The 18,808-nt window shown below is 42.9% G+C and overlaps 1 protein-coding gene across 8 annotated transcripts in view; it reads right to left on the bottom strand.

The window, feature by feature from the left end:
- elavl4 (ELAV like neuron-specific RNA binding protein 4) overlaps positions 1–18,808 on the bottom strand; it is an 85,968-nt gene that overhangs the window by 49,476 nt on the left and 17,684 nt on the right. Inside the window, exon 1 of one of the 8 annotated variants that reach the window (XM_072681657.1) lies at positions 16,745–17,057. The exons of 5 other annotated variants lie outside the window; for them this stretch is intronic. In XM_072681657.1, coding sequence (XP_072537758.1) covers positions 16,745–16,753 — 9 coding nt within the window. In that variant the 5' untranslated portion in view covers positions 16,754–17,057. Of the gene's footprint in view, positions 1–15,246; positions 15,495–16,744; positions 17,058–18,808 lie in introns of those variants that run through there. 2 more of the 8 variants (XM_072681658.1, XM_072681656.1) reach the window with 2 other exon arrangements.

Raw genomic sequence — 18,808 nt, 5'->3', positions numbered from 1 at the left:
TTTTGCTAGGGCTTAGTGGTACAATGCAAAGGCCATCTCCTTATCAATTCTTCACAATGCGACTTTCATCCAAGATAACATTAGCCTACATTCCTTCCCACAATTGGCCAGTCTTAAATTTACATTACGGAAGCATGTAGGCTTTTGTTAATATTCCAAAACTGGACAATGGTCTTACATTTACATTAGGAAAATATATGGGCTTTTGTGAGCATTACAGCCTGGTCAATTCACCATGAAAAGAAATGCAGGCTAATATTGTTTCACAGTGGGTGCGAGCATATTGTGGGGTAGTGATAAGGAGAAAGGCTGCTCGCAGTTCTGTTTGAGCCTCACAGAATGGAATATAATTTTGTGAAAAAAGGGGCTCTGTAAGCAATAATTGTACACCATCTTAAGGCGTGCATTGCTAAAATGGAAGCTTGCAGTTTTGAAATGAAACCAACTTGCATTGTAGCACTGTGAACAGACTCGCACTCGCAGTAAAACTACCTAATCATCAAAATGAATGTCGGGGACAAACAACTCTGTCTTGATAGAAAGTCTGTGATAAACAGCAATTTGCTACAATAAGGTGGAATCCGTTCTTATGCGCATCAGTCTGGGAAGCATATACATTTGAATGGGCAAATTAGAATGGGAGTAATGACAAATGTAGCAGAATGTCAGAAATATTGATTAGAATTTGATGGCAATATAATAGATCATTCTTAAACATGCTCCCTGGTCTTTCTCTCTTCCCCTCTCGCTCTTTCTCACACACACACACCCACATATATACATACACACTCAAGCAGCTGCCAGTGAGACGTTATTCCCATCAACGCCAGAATTGCAAATGCTCATTCTATCAGCACTTTATGTCAGTAGCATTTCACCAATTTTGGAGCCATGTCAAAAGACAAATCCTGAAGTAAAAGGCAGCCTCCCTTGCTCTCGGTACATCGTTTAATCCACCATGCTTTACTCCCCCTGCTGGAGCAGTGCACAAAAAGCCAAGCACTGCCAGAACAAGATTAACTAACACTGCCTACTCTTATCAAACGTACACCCTCAAAAACGGTTCTTTAGTAAGGCAAGGGTTGTATATACAACTGTGACAACTTCAAGACCCCTCTGACTGGTTAAATGGTTAAAATTCCATGCTTATGATGGAAAACCTGTAGTGTATGGCTCTTTTAACTACAGATTCATATATAGTAGCTCCCAAGTGTTCCATTTTTGTTACAAATCTAAGAACCCCTTTTCAGTGCTAAATAGAACCCTTTATGCGAAGTGTGTAGTGGATCCTGATTGAATCCAATTTAAGAGTTTACCCTGTTCAAACCTAATCCAGATCCAAAGCACGCAGCACAGCCACAAAATGGATGATCAGTAAAACACACTCTTATACCCGTGTGTGCCCCATACGTTTGTGTGAGAGTGAGAGTGCCCATCACAAAATGGAGGCTCACCTGGAGCACCTCTGTATTTCTGGACCAACCTGCAGTCTTATATTTCTCTCTTGTTTGTTGTGCCACGGCGAACTCCACAGAGACTGGCCCAATGAACCGACACAAAAGCAGGAACGAGAACAGTATTTATGAACAGACAGCCAACTGGCCTTTTTTTTGCCTTGTACACTTTTGCAAGCACTCCAATTTATTTGTGCTGGCAGACAAGCGGGATGCTGTGATTTTACCTCGCGTTTCCGTTCCCATTCTTTGACAGCACGTTTCATAGGAGTAGAATATTAAACAAAGTTTTTGCCTAGCACAAGGTGGACTACACCAACTGCATAGAAGACTATCTGCAGTAGCTTTACAACAGAAATAGCTTCATATGATTGAAATCGCATTATATAACATAGAGAAGTAATGAAATACACTAATTAAATGCTTTAGGACTATTTGCATACTCAGACAATATTAGTCTTACTAATAACACTGATAATGACAATGATAACATCGCCAACACTGTGGTAATCCAATTCTCTAGTGCAATCATTTTGGTCATTAACTGTCTTAAGTAACAGCCTCCTTGGGTTTATGACAAGCACTGCATAAACATAATATGTTACTGCTATTATTAGTAGTAGTAGTATTGTTATAAGAAGAAGAAGAATCACACAGCCAGCTGACAATACAGCTCTTGTCAGCATTAGTGGAAGTTACAGGTCTGCCCTCAGAAACCACACCCAGATTCTCTCTCTGTGTGTATGTGCGTGTGTGTGCTGAAATGCCAGAGGGGACCCAAGCTGTCAAAACCCATTCAGGTATAAGCCTTTATACATTTCTTGTATCTTAACAACAGGTCAGTTTGGTTCTGTGTGTGTATTGATTTTTTAGTTTTTAATCTCTGCGTTTTGCGCCAGCTCCCCCCCTCTCTGGGACGCCTCCCCCGGCTACAGAGTGGCCCCGGGTCAGACAGATGCTCCGGCAGATCAATCCTGGCAGTAATGTGGGACGGCATGCGCCGAGTCTGCCCAGCTCCACCACCATCGATCCGCATCTACTTTAGCAAATGGGTTTCTTCTTCTCCTCCCTCGCTTCTCTCTCTCTCTCTCTCTCTCTCTCTCTCTCTCATTCACTCTTTTTTTCTTGAGAGTCTCTGAACATCAAATGTTTCCGCATAAAAGCAGTTTTGCATTTAACTTCAACACTTTTTTCTCCCTCCACCCAGGCATTCTTTCTCTCTCTGCTTCTATATCCTTATTCTGTCACTCTCTCTTTCGCAAAATGTCTAAAATGTTCATGTAGTCTATATATAAAGGTGCAAGTGCATTGAAAAATGCATTAGTGAGGGTCTAAGGATCTTTTATATGCCATCTTTCATGGGTACTACTATTATTGATCAAAATTACGCATCTGGCTGAGCCCTATAAGAGTAAAACTGGTGTGTAGGGGCATGGCTTATGCTGCGCACACCCAAGCTCAAATGCAATATTACTTTTCCATACATTGCTTAGGAATTCTAGCACTGATCCAGAAAATATGTCTTAATACCCGACGTATGGCTGTATGAGCCTAACGGACTACACTGGAGTGTCACGTCCTGATTGCATTAGCCTTTACTTTACTGGAGCAGGACTGCTGTGCATCTGGATGTGCTTTCTTTGGCTCTGTGTCCCTGAAGCTCTTCTGATATTTCAGCTTTATAACACTTTCAGAGAAATCTGACCTTTCTTTTCTATGGAGGAACTTGAATATTTACTGTAGGAGAATGTATATTCTCAGCCATGCCAGTATTGGCTTCACTGTTCCTCTTACTATAGTATAAATGGTCCTGCCAGTAATCCATAACATTTTTGCAAATTACTAATTATATACTAATGGTTAACCAGTGTCATTATTTTTGATGTGAACTGTGGCTATTTACACTGTTAAATACACTGTTTTCTGTCGATGGAGAAATAATTGATTGTTCAAGTGTTTAATTGCTGACAATCACAATCAGCCACTAAATCACATTCTTTCTGGTGTCATTTTTTAAATGCAAAAATAAAGGTGTGAAAACCTCGGAGCAGAGAGATAATAAGGACACTCTGTGTAATTAAAAGAAAGTAATTGTAGACTCTAAACAAGCTGTCCTGAACTGTTTAATTTCAGCCAGTTAGAAACAGCTTCATAAAAGGCTGATCAGCCGGGAAAAGAAAAAGAGAAGAGAATGGGGGAGTGAGGACGCGGGTGGAGAGGAGGTCAGGAGGAGTCCGGGGAGCGTGGAGAGGATGAGAGGAGAGGGTGTGTGTAAGGGCTGGTAGTGTCAGTGGCACCAACACTTTTTTCTCTGGGCTATAGCTTTAGAGAAACACCTGCGTCCCTCTGCTCTGCCCACTCTCCATACCATAGACCACTCAGCTCCCCCTCCCTCCTTTCCATGTGCGTGGGATCTTCTTGGCCTTAAATTAACCTTCCTTGCAGCTCCTCTGCAGAGGCGAATTAGCACTCAACATGACAACATGGCTAATGTGGTGGCGAGGTTTTCACCATGTTTTCAAACAGCTGTAAAAAGCCACTGTAATCCTGTGTTTAGATACACAAGTTTTAAATAACTTGCAAAATTTCATCACAACCATGGTGAGTGATCTAAGGAATAAACAGTGATGCAATCAAAATCGCAGTGTGTACTTTTCATAAACATGCTCACTCACAAATGCATAGCAACTGTTTTGAGATTAGAGAAACTTACAAAAGCTGGCAGAAATTCTATTTAATTTAAAGCAACATTATGTAGAATTTCTACCTTATAAATAATACTGTTGAAACCATGATGATGCTCTAGTTACTTATAGGAAGAATAGCGTTGCTGCCAGTGCTATGAGGGGCTCATAACTTCAGAGAAGCGGGCAGGATAATGCTCGCCAGAACTGCATGATGCTACGTAATCAGAGTCATATTCGTTTAATCCAGTAATTTACTGCACCAAGTCAGTCCTCATACTTCTTTTACTTTCATGAACGTTTTTGTATCTCTCAGCTCATCAGAAAAACGTGTCCTGTAATGGTGGTCGACAAACACAAAGTACACCTCTTGACTATAGGGGGAGCCCAGGAGCTAGAAATGCAATTTTTCCATAGTGTTTCCTTAATAGTGTTTAGGTTCGCTATATTTTTATAAGGTTCAAAATGCTACATACGGTGACAGAGGTCGCTGTCATGGTAATGTTAACTCATATAATGTGTGACCAGTTTGTTTTGTGAGTGTGACCTTTCATATATCTACAGAAGAAATATTTAAAATAACAACAGACTAAGTAAGCTGCATTATTTATTAGGATGAATGTTTTTTGCCAGCCCAAAGTAATGCTTATCTAACTTGCCTAATAGCTGCTATCAAAGAACACATTTCAGGACACAGATAAAGCATGGGTACATACACATATACACATTTTATCATTTTATTGTGTCTACTTTTGGTGCACTTTCTAACTTGCTTTCACTGCTCTGATTGCTCTGCTGGACAACATCCCCAAAGGGGGTGGAAAAGCCCTGCGATGTGAATTCTGCCCCAGTCCAGTCCAGGCCACCAGAGGACGCCTGGCTTCATTTGGACATTGGCTGCTTCCCAGCTCTGTGCCAAGGCAAGCAGAAAATTGGTGAGCATCTTGATTCTGGGATGACACTTGAATTTGTGTGGCTCCAGTGCCCAGCGCTCTCTGCTCTGGCTCCCAGCTGAAATGTGAGAGAGTCTGGCCTGCTGCCTAGCCAGCCACAAGCCATAGGGCTCCTGTCCTTCAGCATGTTGTAGGGGGGTGGGACACACACCCTGCTAGTGCCCAGAAACACACACATTTGTTTTAATACTGTCTCAGGATGTATGATCCCGCATGTATTCCATATATATATATATATATATATATATATATATATATATATATATATATATATATATATATATATATATATATATATATATATATATATGTAATAAGTACTTTCAGTTAAAAAAAATATAACACAATGTTTTTTGTAATAAGCACTTACAAAAGTAAAGACCATTGTGCTACCCCTGACATTTTAGGGTACCAGACCTGTTTTGTTTGGTATTCCCACAAAGCCAGGACATTTCTGTCTTCAAAACACATTAAAAAAAACACATTCAAAGACACAGCTTTCAGCTGAATACACACACATACTGTACATATACTCTAAAACACAAACACACACTGTACTCCCACCGACAACACATCATCCACAAGTCTTAACCCTAGCTGCCCATATCTCTATTATTGCTGCATGTGTTTCTGATGCTGCAGAGAAAGCCTCATTAGATGAGATGGTGTGCTACTTCTGAATCAAAACACATGTAATAGCTGAAAATTCAGAGGATGTGAAGCTATTTCTGTTCGTGGCCCTGCGTTATTAGGAAAACGTGGTTCATGTGCAAGGGTGATGATCAAAGAGACTGAAAGTAGTGGGTGAGTGTTTGTGTGTGTGTGTTATCTTGCCTCTGTCTGGCACAGCCAGACTCAATCTGATTGCTAGTGACAAGTTAATGGATTTGGGGCATATTATTATTGATTCTATTAGTAATGAATCAAGTAATTTAAAACTTTTAAGCAATTACAACCCATGTTTAGTTATTAAAATATTTTTCCTGTTTAATCATTTTTATAAAAATAAAAAAGATCAGGAACAGGAAGACCTTAAACTACAGTATCAAAGTATTGTTGTTGTTTTTTTAAAGGAATAAATATAGTCCTAATGCTGGCCCTCTTACATCCTTCTTTAACATATTTCTCATATCCCACAGAGCACTTACTAAATCACACACACACAGAGTCTCTCAGGGCTGTGTAGCAGCCTCTGCGTTAAAGTAAAGGTGACCTTGCTTGAAGAACACAGGGAAATCTCTGCTTTACCGCATATGCCTTTAGCACAAGGTTAAGAGATCGCTGTGCTTTAGTTTCATTCTGTGCATGCAGTTCGCTGGGCTGTAGCTACAGCATTTGTGTGTGAGTGTGTGTGTGTGTGTGTGTGTGTGTGTGGATTAAATTTTGTCTGTGCGTGCACTTGGCTGGGCTGTGTCAGCTCCAGGTGCTGTGTTGACATGGCTGCAGGTAGCTGGCAGGTAGCAGAATGCTGGTGCACCTGTGCAGCTTCTTCCTGTCACGCTCCACTACTTCACACCCTGCACACACACTCACATACACACACACACACACCCACCACCTAACTAGCTTCATCTCACTCCGTTTCAGCCCCAACTGAGTCTAACAGCAGAGTGTATCGTCTTTGCCATGCCATAATCGTGTATCACCACAATGGGGACATTACTGTGAAAGGAAATAAATGTTCAATGTATGTTAAAGTAACAATTTATTTCCAGATGTTTCAGGCTGTTTATTTGTTGTTCCTTTGGTGCAGTCATTGTGTGATACACACAACGCAACAACTAATAAGCAATGTTAAATGCCAACAAATCTAGAAATGTATAGACTGTGAACCTATACTAAAGCTAAGCTATTTAAACTTGGATTCTTGTTGGGAAGAGTAAGGATTGGAGGAGTATTCATCAGGAGTTAAGATGAATGCCTTTTGTTATGAATGGCAAAACACCCCTGACTGTATTTTCCTTTTAATTATTCTCTCTTTTTAAGCCATTAAGATAATATTTGTTCATTACAGCAAGGTATTAAAAGCTGTACAAAGAGCCTGCGAGGAAGGGGGTAGGGGGTGTGATAGAGAGAAAAAAAGCTGACTGCAGCCTCATGTTCCTGAGCGCATGAGGGCTCCTCAACACACACACACACACACACACACACACACACACACACAGGCCCTGTGCGGCTGAAGTCAAGCTAATCCAATCTCAGCCTCCTCATCTTCCTGCAGCTGCTCCTCTCTTCTCCACTACCCAGTCTTTTCCTTCATTAACACTCTTTTCTCTCACTGCTCTTTCTTTATCTCTCTCTCTTTCTCTCTGCCACCCACACTTCTTTCCCCTTTTACCGCTCCCTCATTCTCATCCGCTTCCCCTTGTTCCTACTCCTTCAGTTCCCCATTCTCCTGAATGCTTGGTACAAACCCATATGCAAGACAAAAACAGTTATTTTCTCATTTCTCTTTCTGCCTTTGCACTGGCCACCATCTGCCTACGTAGTCACCATCGATTATATCAGCAATCAATTAACCTACCAACTATCAAAGGCCAAATGTTAAAAATGGGTTAAATAAATCAATAATAAACTATGTTTATCCATTTTTTTTAATTCCAAACCGTTCTCTAGCCTTATCTCTAGTTTTATGCCAGCATGTGCATTCTTTGTTAAAAGACAGCATTTATACAAGCAACAGCAAAACAGAGCTAACTGAAGAAATGGAAAGGTGCTAGGTCCTCTTTGGCCTGCACAATATAGATGAACTAGATTAACGTGGCATATAGGCCTACATTTGCATTTCGGTTAGTGCACCAAGTGTTTTGTGAGAGCATATAAAAAAGTAATGGGTTAGTACAGAGGTAATCCATGAAGACCCCCAAATGTGATCTATAATGTTTAAATGTGAGACACCAGGTTGGCTTACTTTGACTGGAGTATTGTTAAAGGAAGTTGAAAGGCATTGTTGCAAACTAGCTGACTTTTTTCCCTCCTGAAATCCTATCGTCATATATTTTCCTTCTTTCTAGTCCTGTCAAGAGGCTGTCCAAAGTGGATATGATGTTACTTCATAATTAGACAATAAATAATAAAATAAAAGGTCCTTAAATGGGGTCACAATAAAATGTGTCTACAGTTAAGTAGCCTGTTAAATTAAACCAGATGTGTTTTCATATTTACATGGAGATCTGCCATTTGGATTCCATTTTCCAATTTTGAAGCAAACCAGTAAACATCTCTGAAGGTGATAAAATTTATTAAATGTGAGATAAAAAACAAATAAAGTAAATTAATAAACTAAACAATCAATCCATAAAGACATGCACAAGTAAGAAAGTTCAGTCTGACATCCTCCTAACCTAACCTAATTTAGCACAGCCTTTCCTGTTGGCAAATACCTGCCTGTTTACCAAATATTTATCTATCAGGTTAAGTGCTTTTAAGCGCATGATGAGGATTGTCGTTCCCTTTAATAAAACAACAATGAAAGACGTCTTTGCCTCTGGATTATTGGGCAGAATATACAAAAGTGTACTGAGGCATAAAACGGCATCTGCTGCAGTAAGGAGACAAAAAGAACCTAATGGAGTCTCATGGCTGAGAAGATAACTCCTCTGCAGAATCTCAACGAAAGCACCAAATGTGGCATGCATTCAAAATAGCAGATTAATCTTCCACTACTGAGCTACAGTGTAATTGAAAATGCCCACAGGGGACAATCGATGCTCATATAGTATGTGCCAGGAAATATATAGGGTTGTCCATGTAGAGCTGATCTGAAACAGAGTGCACCGAAATAACAAGGATCATAGCCCGTTTTTGAACTCTGGTGTGTAAATGGTTCGCTTAATGCTGGCCATGCTGGGGTTTGGAAGGTTATACGCACTTCATTTGTGGCGGTGGTGAATAAACGGATTGAGTGGAACATGCAAAATACCTGTTGCATGAAAATAAAAGCGGAGCGCAAGGCAGACATTTTGAGGAACGAGTAACGTTCGCTTCGAGACAACACAGCGATTTCTGCTGAGGGTCTGCTCTCACCGCTAATCAAGCTAACTCCAGCTGACAGCGAGATAACAATATCTACAGCCACGGAAGATCTTCGGGGCCAAGATTTCACGCAACACAATTCCTTTGTGAAATGCCAACAGTAGTATCTATGGTTACTGTTTTGATCAAGATTTCGTGTGCTACCGCTTGCCCTTTCTCTGTCAGGTTGCATTGTGGCCGTGTATCACAGACTGGTGACCCTTAACCTCTGTGAACTTTGACCCAAAAGCACAGATGCTTTGGAGAGCAGAACTATTCTTTGACATTTATACCCACTGTTCCCTTCTGGTCTCATTTCTGTCCTCTTCCTACTCTCCTCTTTTTTTGTTCTTTTTTTATTCTCTCCCAACCCACTGAGAACATTTCTTTTACCCTTTCATTTGAAGTGCATATACGGATACAGAGGCTGCAATGAATGAAAAAGAAAAAAGCTGATATTCTCTTCTTTCCATTGTGCTCACTGCCAAATCAGCACTGCTGTGTTGTTGTGTTCCCCTTTTCTGGCATTTAAAGTTGAATTCATACTGCTAGAGAGACATTTTTACCATAAACACTATATATCAATATCCTACCATACAGACAAAAATACACTAGTAGTGCCACATTTTTAAAAAATGCTGTCTAAAAGTCTTAGTTTTATAAAATCTTTCTTCAAGGGTTCTTTCTTCTGACACGGCACCTTTACACGGGTACTAAGTTTGCTTACAGTGTAGGTCTAATACAACAGATTGAGTAGTTTAGTGTCCTAATTCTTGCGGTACAGACAATACCTACAACATGTTTAGAAAGGCATTTTATCACAACAACAAAAGGTACCACAATAGTGGTAAAATACTGTGACATGGCCCACTTTTATAGACAATAATCTCAAAATTACACCAGTGTCAGGGGATAATTGCTTACTAGACATTATCAGCACTGAACAGACGCTTAGATTTGACTGACGTTTGATTATGTATTTATTGTACTCTAAAAGAGAAGAATTAAGTGACGTTGGACTTTAATGCACTAAAATATTTGCACTTTTTGTATTATTTTATTGCATGTACTGAAGACATAATACATAAGACATATTTCATAAGTCACAATATTATTATAATCCTAATATCTATATTTTAAAATTGTACATGAAGGATACTGGATGTGGGTGTTGGCCCAAATTTCTTATATCACTGCATTCTCAGTCAGAACAAAACCCTGCAGTAATAAATGTACGGAAAAGGAAATTTAGGCTTTTCTGTCCACTCATCATAAGATGTTCAAACAACATAAAGTGAAGATGAGGAGTAAAACAAAATTGAATATCAAAGAGATCTCAAGGTTTTAATACAACAGCTATGTATATGCTGCTTCCGTCCCGTGAGTGACCTTGAAATGTCCTTTAGTGCCCTGTGGCAGGTGAGTTTATTGGCTAGTGGTGGGGGGCGGTAGTGTGTGGGGCTGAGCTGGCGATAGCTAGCGGTGAAGGCTCGCCTCCTGCTGCCTCTGCTGCTGCTGTCTTTTCCTGGGGTGCAAAATGTAGATCAGAGAAATGTGCAGTTTGTGCACAGTCTCAGGAGAGGCTGCCACTCAAATCCAAACGTCTGTATGAATACCAAAACACACAGGCGGAGGGGAGGGGAAGGGGGGGGAAGAAAGAGAGAGAGAGAGAGAGAGAGAGAAACAGAGAGAGAAGGAGGACAAGAAGGGCGTGAGAGACAAAGAAAGACAGGAGAGTGAACGAGGCAGATGGATGGACAGAGCGAGAGAGAAACTGCAGAGGAAAGATATGAACAGCAGGCAGAAATAAAAGAAAATATCCCTTCCACATGTGTCGATGAACCCTGAATGATAATCAGCCTTTATGACTGTTTTCTTTGCCTCTGATGAGCACACTAGAATATGTATTTGGTGAGGCAGCAGTAGGTGTGAAACGGAGAACAGAACCCTTTTTTGGAAATGGGTAGTGTGTGTAGCTTGTGTGAGTGAGTGTATCCAGCTGATTATCGCCTGTCTGTGCGTGGCACTTTGAATTTGCGCCAGAGGAATTAGGCTTGTGCTTGTGAAGCCTTCTCCCTTAAGAGCACACGCTCTCTCGCGCGCGCGCACGCCTCATCTATCTGCATGGAGAATGGAGATGAATAAATGAGAGAAATCACTGTGGAAGCCCATTAAAATTTTAACCAAAACGTTTTGTTGGTATTCATGTATATTTAGCCTCTGCACAAAAACGAAGGCTACTTAAAAAAGAACGCACATCATTGAGACACTGCTTTGCAGCAGACTGTGTTTGAATAGATTTGGCTTATTAACCTTTGCTTACCTAAGATAATTTGCCCTCCAACAGATGTCAAGACTTCTAAAATTACCCTACCTAATTCTGTGTCAAAGGAAGCTCATTAGTAAATGAAAAGATATAAAAGCCATCATGTTAGCCTTCACCATTAAGAGCCCCTTATATATATATATATATATATATATATTTATTGCAATATTTTGTAATTTAGACAAAATGCACCAACAGCATAAAAAACTGCTATCCAAATACTTGATTTTTACTCAAAATATGCTTCACTCCATTGAATTAAATAAGACTGATTACACTCTTTGTGATTAAACGTGCAGTTAATCAATGTTCTTTAGGCACTGATGATATTCACGATACACTCATAAAAGCATATTGTGTACCACCATAACAAAATTTATCACAATACAATAAAATATTGTCATACTGCCCAGCTCTAATTTGTACCTATTTATACAGGGGTGACAATATACCACAATTACTTTTGGGGGGTTGATCCCATTCATTATATTAGTCCTGATTAAATAAAATACGTTATGAAGAGAGCATAAAACTAAGGCCTGACAACAGATACCTGCTGCTTGAGTAACAGCAACAGCAAATGAGGTGACACAAATGACATCCAATTGAAACAGCTCTGTGGCACTAGAGAATAAAATCTTACTGACGTTGACATAATTCGGTGTGGGATGCAAGTGCCAATGTAGTTACGTGTGTATGTTATGTAGCTTTGTCTTCTCTGCCTAACTAAATAAAAGTCATTGCACCAAATCCTTAGAATATTCTTATTTTGCAGCGTGGAATAAAATGTAATATTATTCAATATTGCTTTCAGAGGCAGTTCTAGACCTGTATTGAAAATGGCGGATGCGTAGGCATGCGTTTATGGCTTCATCTCTTGCCTGTCCTCCTTGGTCAGCCTGTTCTCGCTGGCCACATGTCGAATCCATGAGCCGATTTGTATCTGCTGTGTCTTTGAGGATCGGATCTCATGTCAGTCATGGCGTCTCATAGTCTTCCGCCGCGTGTTCAGACTATTGAGCTGGGTATGGTATAATGCAATTTTTCAAAAGCATATACATGTTTACTATATAACACCCACATTACAGAACAGCCTATGAATAGATTAGCTAATAATTATAAGAGTACAAAAAGTGTATGTAACTGAAATCATGTAGAGTTAAGGTTACTGTCTTTTTGCAGTAAGGAACAGCTCAGTTATTTACTATGCACACAGTAAAATGCCTATACTAGAATCATTCCATCAAAAATACATTTTCAGTGATTAACTGCAAAAACAGACTGCTTTTAGATTTTTTGAACCTGTCTAATATCTACAGTGAACACTGCATAGTGTATTAGAGGTGGGGTTGTGTTACTCTTTCAGCCTGAAGCTCTACAGCGCCACCATCTGAGGATATGAGGGATGAGCAGTGCAAAAAAGGGGGCGTTTAAAAGCATCCAGCTGCTCTCCTGCAGTGGAACAGTTATGGATGGATGCAGTAGTGACATGGATCCCCTGAGTATGTACAGCCACAGGGAAACAACCTTAACTTCTTTTCCTCTCTTTTGCCTTTTCTTTCTCCACACTTTTCTCACTCCTCTTTCTTTTTTTTGTTTTCTTTTTTGCTCCCTCTCTACCATCTCCTCACTCTCAGATAGATCAAGCGGGCTCCTGTGTCAGTCCACTGTCATGTGTAGTCACGCTATGTGGAGAGAGGGGTGCAAACTCTTCCACCCAGCCATCACACATCCTGGGGCTATTTTCTCACCCCTGCTGCTCGGCCCTAGGAGCGCAGCGGTCAGTCTCTCTCTCTCTTTCTCTTTCTCGCCATCTCTCTAGCTCCCTGCTACCCACCTGCGCCCTGATACTCTGCCTCTTAATATTCAGTCTAGCCACAGACTTATTAGCATTGATATGCAACCTTGGAGCTGGACAACAAAGGAGAAAAGCTCTGGAGTAGAGTGGCGTGGCTTGCGTACAGGAGGAGAAGACAGGAGGAGAACAGAGGGCAGAAGAGGAGAGGGCAGGGAGGAGGACAGAAGAGGAGTAGGAAGGAGATGAAAAGAGAAAAAAGTGGAGGAGAAAAGAGGCGAAGAGAAAAGAGGAGAAGTTAACAGAGAAAAAGAGAAGGGATGGCAAAGAGAGAGAAGAAGGTGGATGGACTGTGCTCGGTGGTCAGTGGCGGCTCCTCCTGTGACAGGGCGCTGCGGAGGAGGTGGAGGAGGCGTGCTAATCAATTCAGAATTTAAAACATGTAGGAAGTCTCTCTCTCTCTCTCTCTCTCTCTCTCTCTCTCTCTCACTACCGCTACACTCCCTGAATCCTTCAGCACTCACTGACGGACAAGCCCCCTCACTACTCTACTGCATTTCTGACTCTGTCTCTTACTCACACGCACACACACACACTCGTATATAAGAAGATAGATATCATAAGGTACGGCAGAACCCTTTGCTGGGAGTCTCTCTCTTTTCAATTAGCATTTTGATTGCATGTTAAAGCCCCCACACACACATACACACAAACAGTCAACATTTGCCTGCAAAATGAATAATGCTGCCCACATTTTGGATGCAAATAGCCAAGCTGTAGAATTCCCTAAGCAGTGGAGGAGGACACCATTTTAAAACCTGCTCAGATGCTGTCTAGTGTTTGACAGTCGTGTGATTCTGTTAAAAAAATTGCGCGCAGACAATATTAGGCACCAGCGACTGGGCAGTTACTCAGCCCTGCTACTTTTAACATCATTACAGATGCTGATAATATATAATACAGGAGTAGTACTTTTGTCAGCTTTGTCCCTGTCCCTCCCTCCCTCTTTGGCTCCCTCTCCCTTGTGGGGTGAGTTCGTTCCTGGCAGGCACAGTCTCCCACTAGCCTGGTGACAGTCGGGAAAGGCAGACTCTGAGCCTTTAGTCAACAATGGATTCACACACCACACACACACACACACACACACACAAAGCATGCAGACTGCAGCCTGTCCTATTACTACGGCTGTAGTCTTTACGCACGCCATAATATTAGAAATGGCCCGTGATTCTCAAGTGTTTACACAAAGAGATATGCATATTTTAAACGTTAACACCAACACATTTGCTGAAGTAAACACACGCACTCACTCACTCGCTCTCCCATACTGGGTCACTCCCACTCATTTACAAACTTATGCTTCAGAATGCACACTGCCATGCAGTTATGCAATGCCCTGCATCCGCATCCGGCACTGCCACCAGCGTACTCCTGCACATTCCCATGAGCCAAAATAAGTGGGAGACATTAGACACATTAGAATCCTACACATTAGGAAACCTAGACAGGTGCCGATTTGAAAACGATCCGTAAACCTGCGACATAGAACCCACAAGCTGTACAGAGAGAGAGTAGAAGCGGAACAAAGACATGCGCTAATCTAAAGGTGTTCATTAAGATTCTGCACGCCTCCTTGGTCGTAAAACAGGTTTTAAAACCTGGCAACACACACCGCAGCCCCTCATCCGTCATGCCGCTCCTGTCCCTTCCCCTCCTCTCTTCCACTTCCCCTTCGCCTCCTTCTCCTCTCCTAGCCTCGTTCCACCCTTCTTCCCATTCCTACAGCCCGAATGCGCCTTCTGGTAAAGAGGTGAAGACCATCCGGCTGGATTGAAATTGAAGCGTAGGAGAAAGGAGACACTCAGAGAGAAAGAAGAGAGAGAAGGAGGAAGCGGTAGACTCTCTAGTGCAGGCACTGCAGCTGCAAGCAATGAAATACGGCAAGGGCAAAAAAACACACACTCATAGACACACACACATATACACACACCCCAGACAAAAATCACTGCAGCATCCTTACCATTTTAAACCCATTCCACTCCATTTGTGAGCCAGCGAGCACAGTTCTCTCCCACAGCTGTGCGAATGTCCCCTCTCTCTCTCGCGCGCTCTCTCTCTGTGTCTCTGAGTCCTCTCTCCCTGTCTCTCGTCCTCTCTCTCCCTCTCTCTCTGTATGTGTCTCAGCGGTGGCAAGGCAGCGTGCGGCCAGCGCGAGAGAGAGTGGGCATTCCTCCTCGGAGCGCAGCTGCTTGTGAATGCACAGGCTTCGGCATGAGCCAAATGCTGCAGCCCCCCGCTCCCCTCGCTCCCTCCTCATTGGTGAGGTCACCAGCAGCCCCCTCCTCCCCCTGCGCTCTCATTGGCTGCCTTGGCTGCCCGTCATCTGCGTTCCCCTCCCCGCCCCTGTAAAAATTAACACCTTCGCTCTGGCAGCCTGGCAGACGAGGAGGAGCACTGATGCTGTCTTAGCTAAAGAAAGGCACCCCCCCCCTCCCCTCCACCTCCCTTTCTGTCCTTCCTGCCTTCCTTCCATACCAGCAAAAGCAATCAATCGCTGCTGAGGTCCGTGCTTGAGTGAGCGCAATGAGAGATTGCACTTACAGGCACTACGCTGATAGGATGCCTGCACAGCACTGGGTACATAAATTAACCACTAATGCATGCACACTAAAAGCACTAAAAGGCAGGCACTGATTTCAGCAGGATGTTTTTTTTTTTGGCCCCCCACCCCCTACAAGCCTGAAATGATTAAAATTTACATAATGCTGGAAAACATTTATTAAAGGCCACCCTGTTGTTTTACAGTATTATTAAAGTAGACTAGAAGTAATGTCAAATAAATGTCTCAGGATATTAGCAACATTTATAACAGATAAATAACACAAGGCTTGTTTTCTAGTATCATATCTAGAATCACGTTAACTACACTGATATGTAGAAAATCAGCCAAATACAACTGATGCCACACCGGACAGCTGGTGCATGTTCTAGCCTGCTACCTTTCATTCAAATGCAAGTGTGAGCTCGAGCTCTTTAGTGATAACGAAGTCCCCAGTGCAGCGCCTTAGTCTGAGTAAGGAGTATTAAAGTCAACGTGGAAATGCAACCTGTGCTGTCCGGTGTGGACCCGGGAATCCGGAGTAGTAACATCACGCGCGTGCTCCAGCACCAGCATCTCACCACACCTGCTTTTTGTACAACTGGCAACACACACACATACACACACACATACACATGCACACACACTGACCATTCCTGAGGAGATGCACACCTGAGAGAGCAAGCCTGCGCTATATTCTGCCCTCGTCCCTCACACGTCCCTCGTGGAGATGCTTCCACGAAAAAACGAGAGTAAACTTTCTGAGGTAAACGGAGCCTTATTTATGCGAGATATAGCTAGCTACATATATAAATATTCGGTAGGTACGTGTATCTCTATTTATACCACAGTGGGTCTGCCCACAGTGGCCCACTAGCCACATGTCCTAAAACAAAACCACTCAGGCCACATTACTCACCATGACCATTCTCGTTTCTGAGGTGAGACGAGCAGAAAAACAAGGGGAGCCGTCGACACTTGGCTGTTCTCTTCAGGCAACCTAAACGCCACGGCGAGGTGTGAGAGAGCAGCGACGACGGCGACAGAGCTGTCGGACAGTAAACCGTGAGAGGCGTAGCGACAGGCGGCGTTTCTCCTTCCCTCTCCTGAACGCGAGAAAAAAGGGAAACGAACGAGAAACGAAACGGTTTAAAAATGAACGGAAAAAAAACCAACCTAAAAAACCCAAAACGATCTCAGCCTCGCTCGTATCGGTAAAGCTAGTGCGAGCATCCCATTTCCTTCGGACCATTTATGGAGCGCAGCGGCGGTCTCGTGCGAAATCTGATTGGCTGAGCGTGGGCACGCAAGGGCAGGTTTGCAAGCGCTCTGTTTTCCACACCCGTTTTCAGACAAGACCCGCCCTTCAGTGTTATGATTGGCTGTTGGCTCACACACACCAGTACGCCTCAGCATTTCAACAAGTCCCACCCTTCTGTGCTGTGATTTGCGGACTCGTGAGTGTAGAACACCAGCCAATCACAACGCAAACGGGCGGGCTTTGTCTGAAAACGGGTGGGAAAAGGCTATCAGCGTCGGTAGAGGACTGCACGCGCCTGTGGGGAGGAAAAACCGCTGCTGCCTCTCTCTCGCGCTTGGTCGACGCCCCTCTTTGGACCGTTTTGTCGCTCGTGGCAGGTGGAGCGTTTTTGGACTTCAGTGAGGGCGCGTGCACGAGAGCGTCCCTAAGTTCACGCGACGGCCACGTGCCGCGTGCCTGCAATGATTTGGAGGCAAACCATGATACAGCGAAGAGATGTAGCTAACACACCGTGCGCTTAAAGTAGCTGTGTTCTCTCTTTTGCATAATTTAAAAGGCTCCTATTTAAATCTGCGGCTTCAAGTTTACTTTAATGAGGGCCTTTTATTAGGGACGGCTCCAGGTGTGTACGTGATCAAGGCCTATTGGTGCAAGCTATTAAAAGTAAACGGTGCAAATAGGCTAATTAAAGTGCAGAAATGGCTTTGTCATTCAGGGACTGTATGACACACTGTCCCACATGACCTGATGTCCCACAACACCTGTTTGCAGGTGCTCGTTTTTTCCCTTTCCGTTCCTGTGGCAGACGTCAAACTGTCTATTTATGGCTACCATGACAGCTAAGTGTAGGGGGGGGGGCCCGTAAGGCATCCTCACACATCCTTCGGTCTTTCTCCGTTTCCCGCTCTCTCCGTTCGAGCCGCGTGTCGCTGTTGTTTCGCAGCTGCACGCGACTTGCATCCGTAATGAGCGCGAGCCCCATGCGAGCTCTTCGAGCACCTCACAACAAGGTCCTACCTGCCTCCTTACAGACATACAGAGAGAGCATGTCACAGCCGTTGGGGTCAGGCTATTAATAATATGTTAGAAACGCGGTGTGTATCACAGCCACTCGCGCACAGCCTACTGCGACCAACGGCCGCACGTGGGTAGGAAGACGTGTGCGCATGCGCAGAGCGCAGACCACATGGGAGTTTTATATGGCGGGAAAGTAATGGAGGCAGTTTGGAGATGGACAAAGAGACCACGACGCTTTGCCTTCATTACAGATGACATTTCAGGGTTGCAGGTGAGTTTGTGAACGAATTAAAGCACCCATATGCTACATTTACTCAAAGTACTGAATTTCTTTTTCTCCTATGTCAACTTCTGACTTTTATATGGGGTTTTATATGACTGTTTGTAACAGCTGCTTCAAGGCCGATATATGCAAATGGCATCTGTTCTAATTGACTGCCCAGTATTCTGCCTTATTCCAAGAAGAAGTCCAGACTGAACCACTGCTTATAACCTCAACAAGAATAGACGAAGCTAACCTGCTGTTGGCTGAATAGGCAGATATGGAAACACTTTAATATTTGTGACATTACCAACACAAAGTGAGCTCAAACAGCTTAGTTTCTATATATAGGCTATACAGACTGGGTAGTATGTGGCATATTTTTATTTATGTTTATGCAGATTATTTTATATGAAAAAATAACATTTTGAGATATGGGGCTT

This window comes from Salminus brasiliensis, chromosome 6 (assembly GCF_030463535.1).
Source record: "Salminus brasiliensis chromosome 6, fSalBra1.hap2, whole genome shotgun sequence".
Taxonomy (NCBI): Eukaryota; Metazoa; Chordata; class Actinopteri; order Characiformes; family Bryconidae; genus Salminus; species Salminus brasiliensis.
This window is presented reverse-complemented; position numbering and strand designations above follow the sequence as displayed.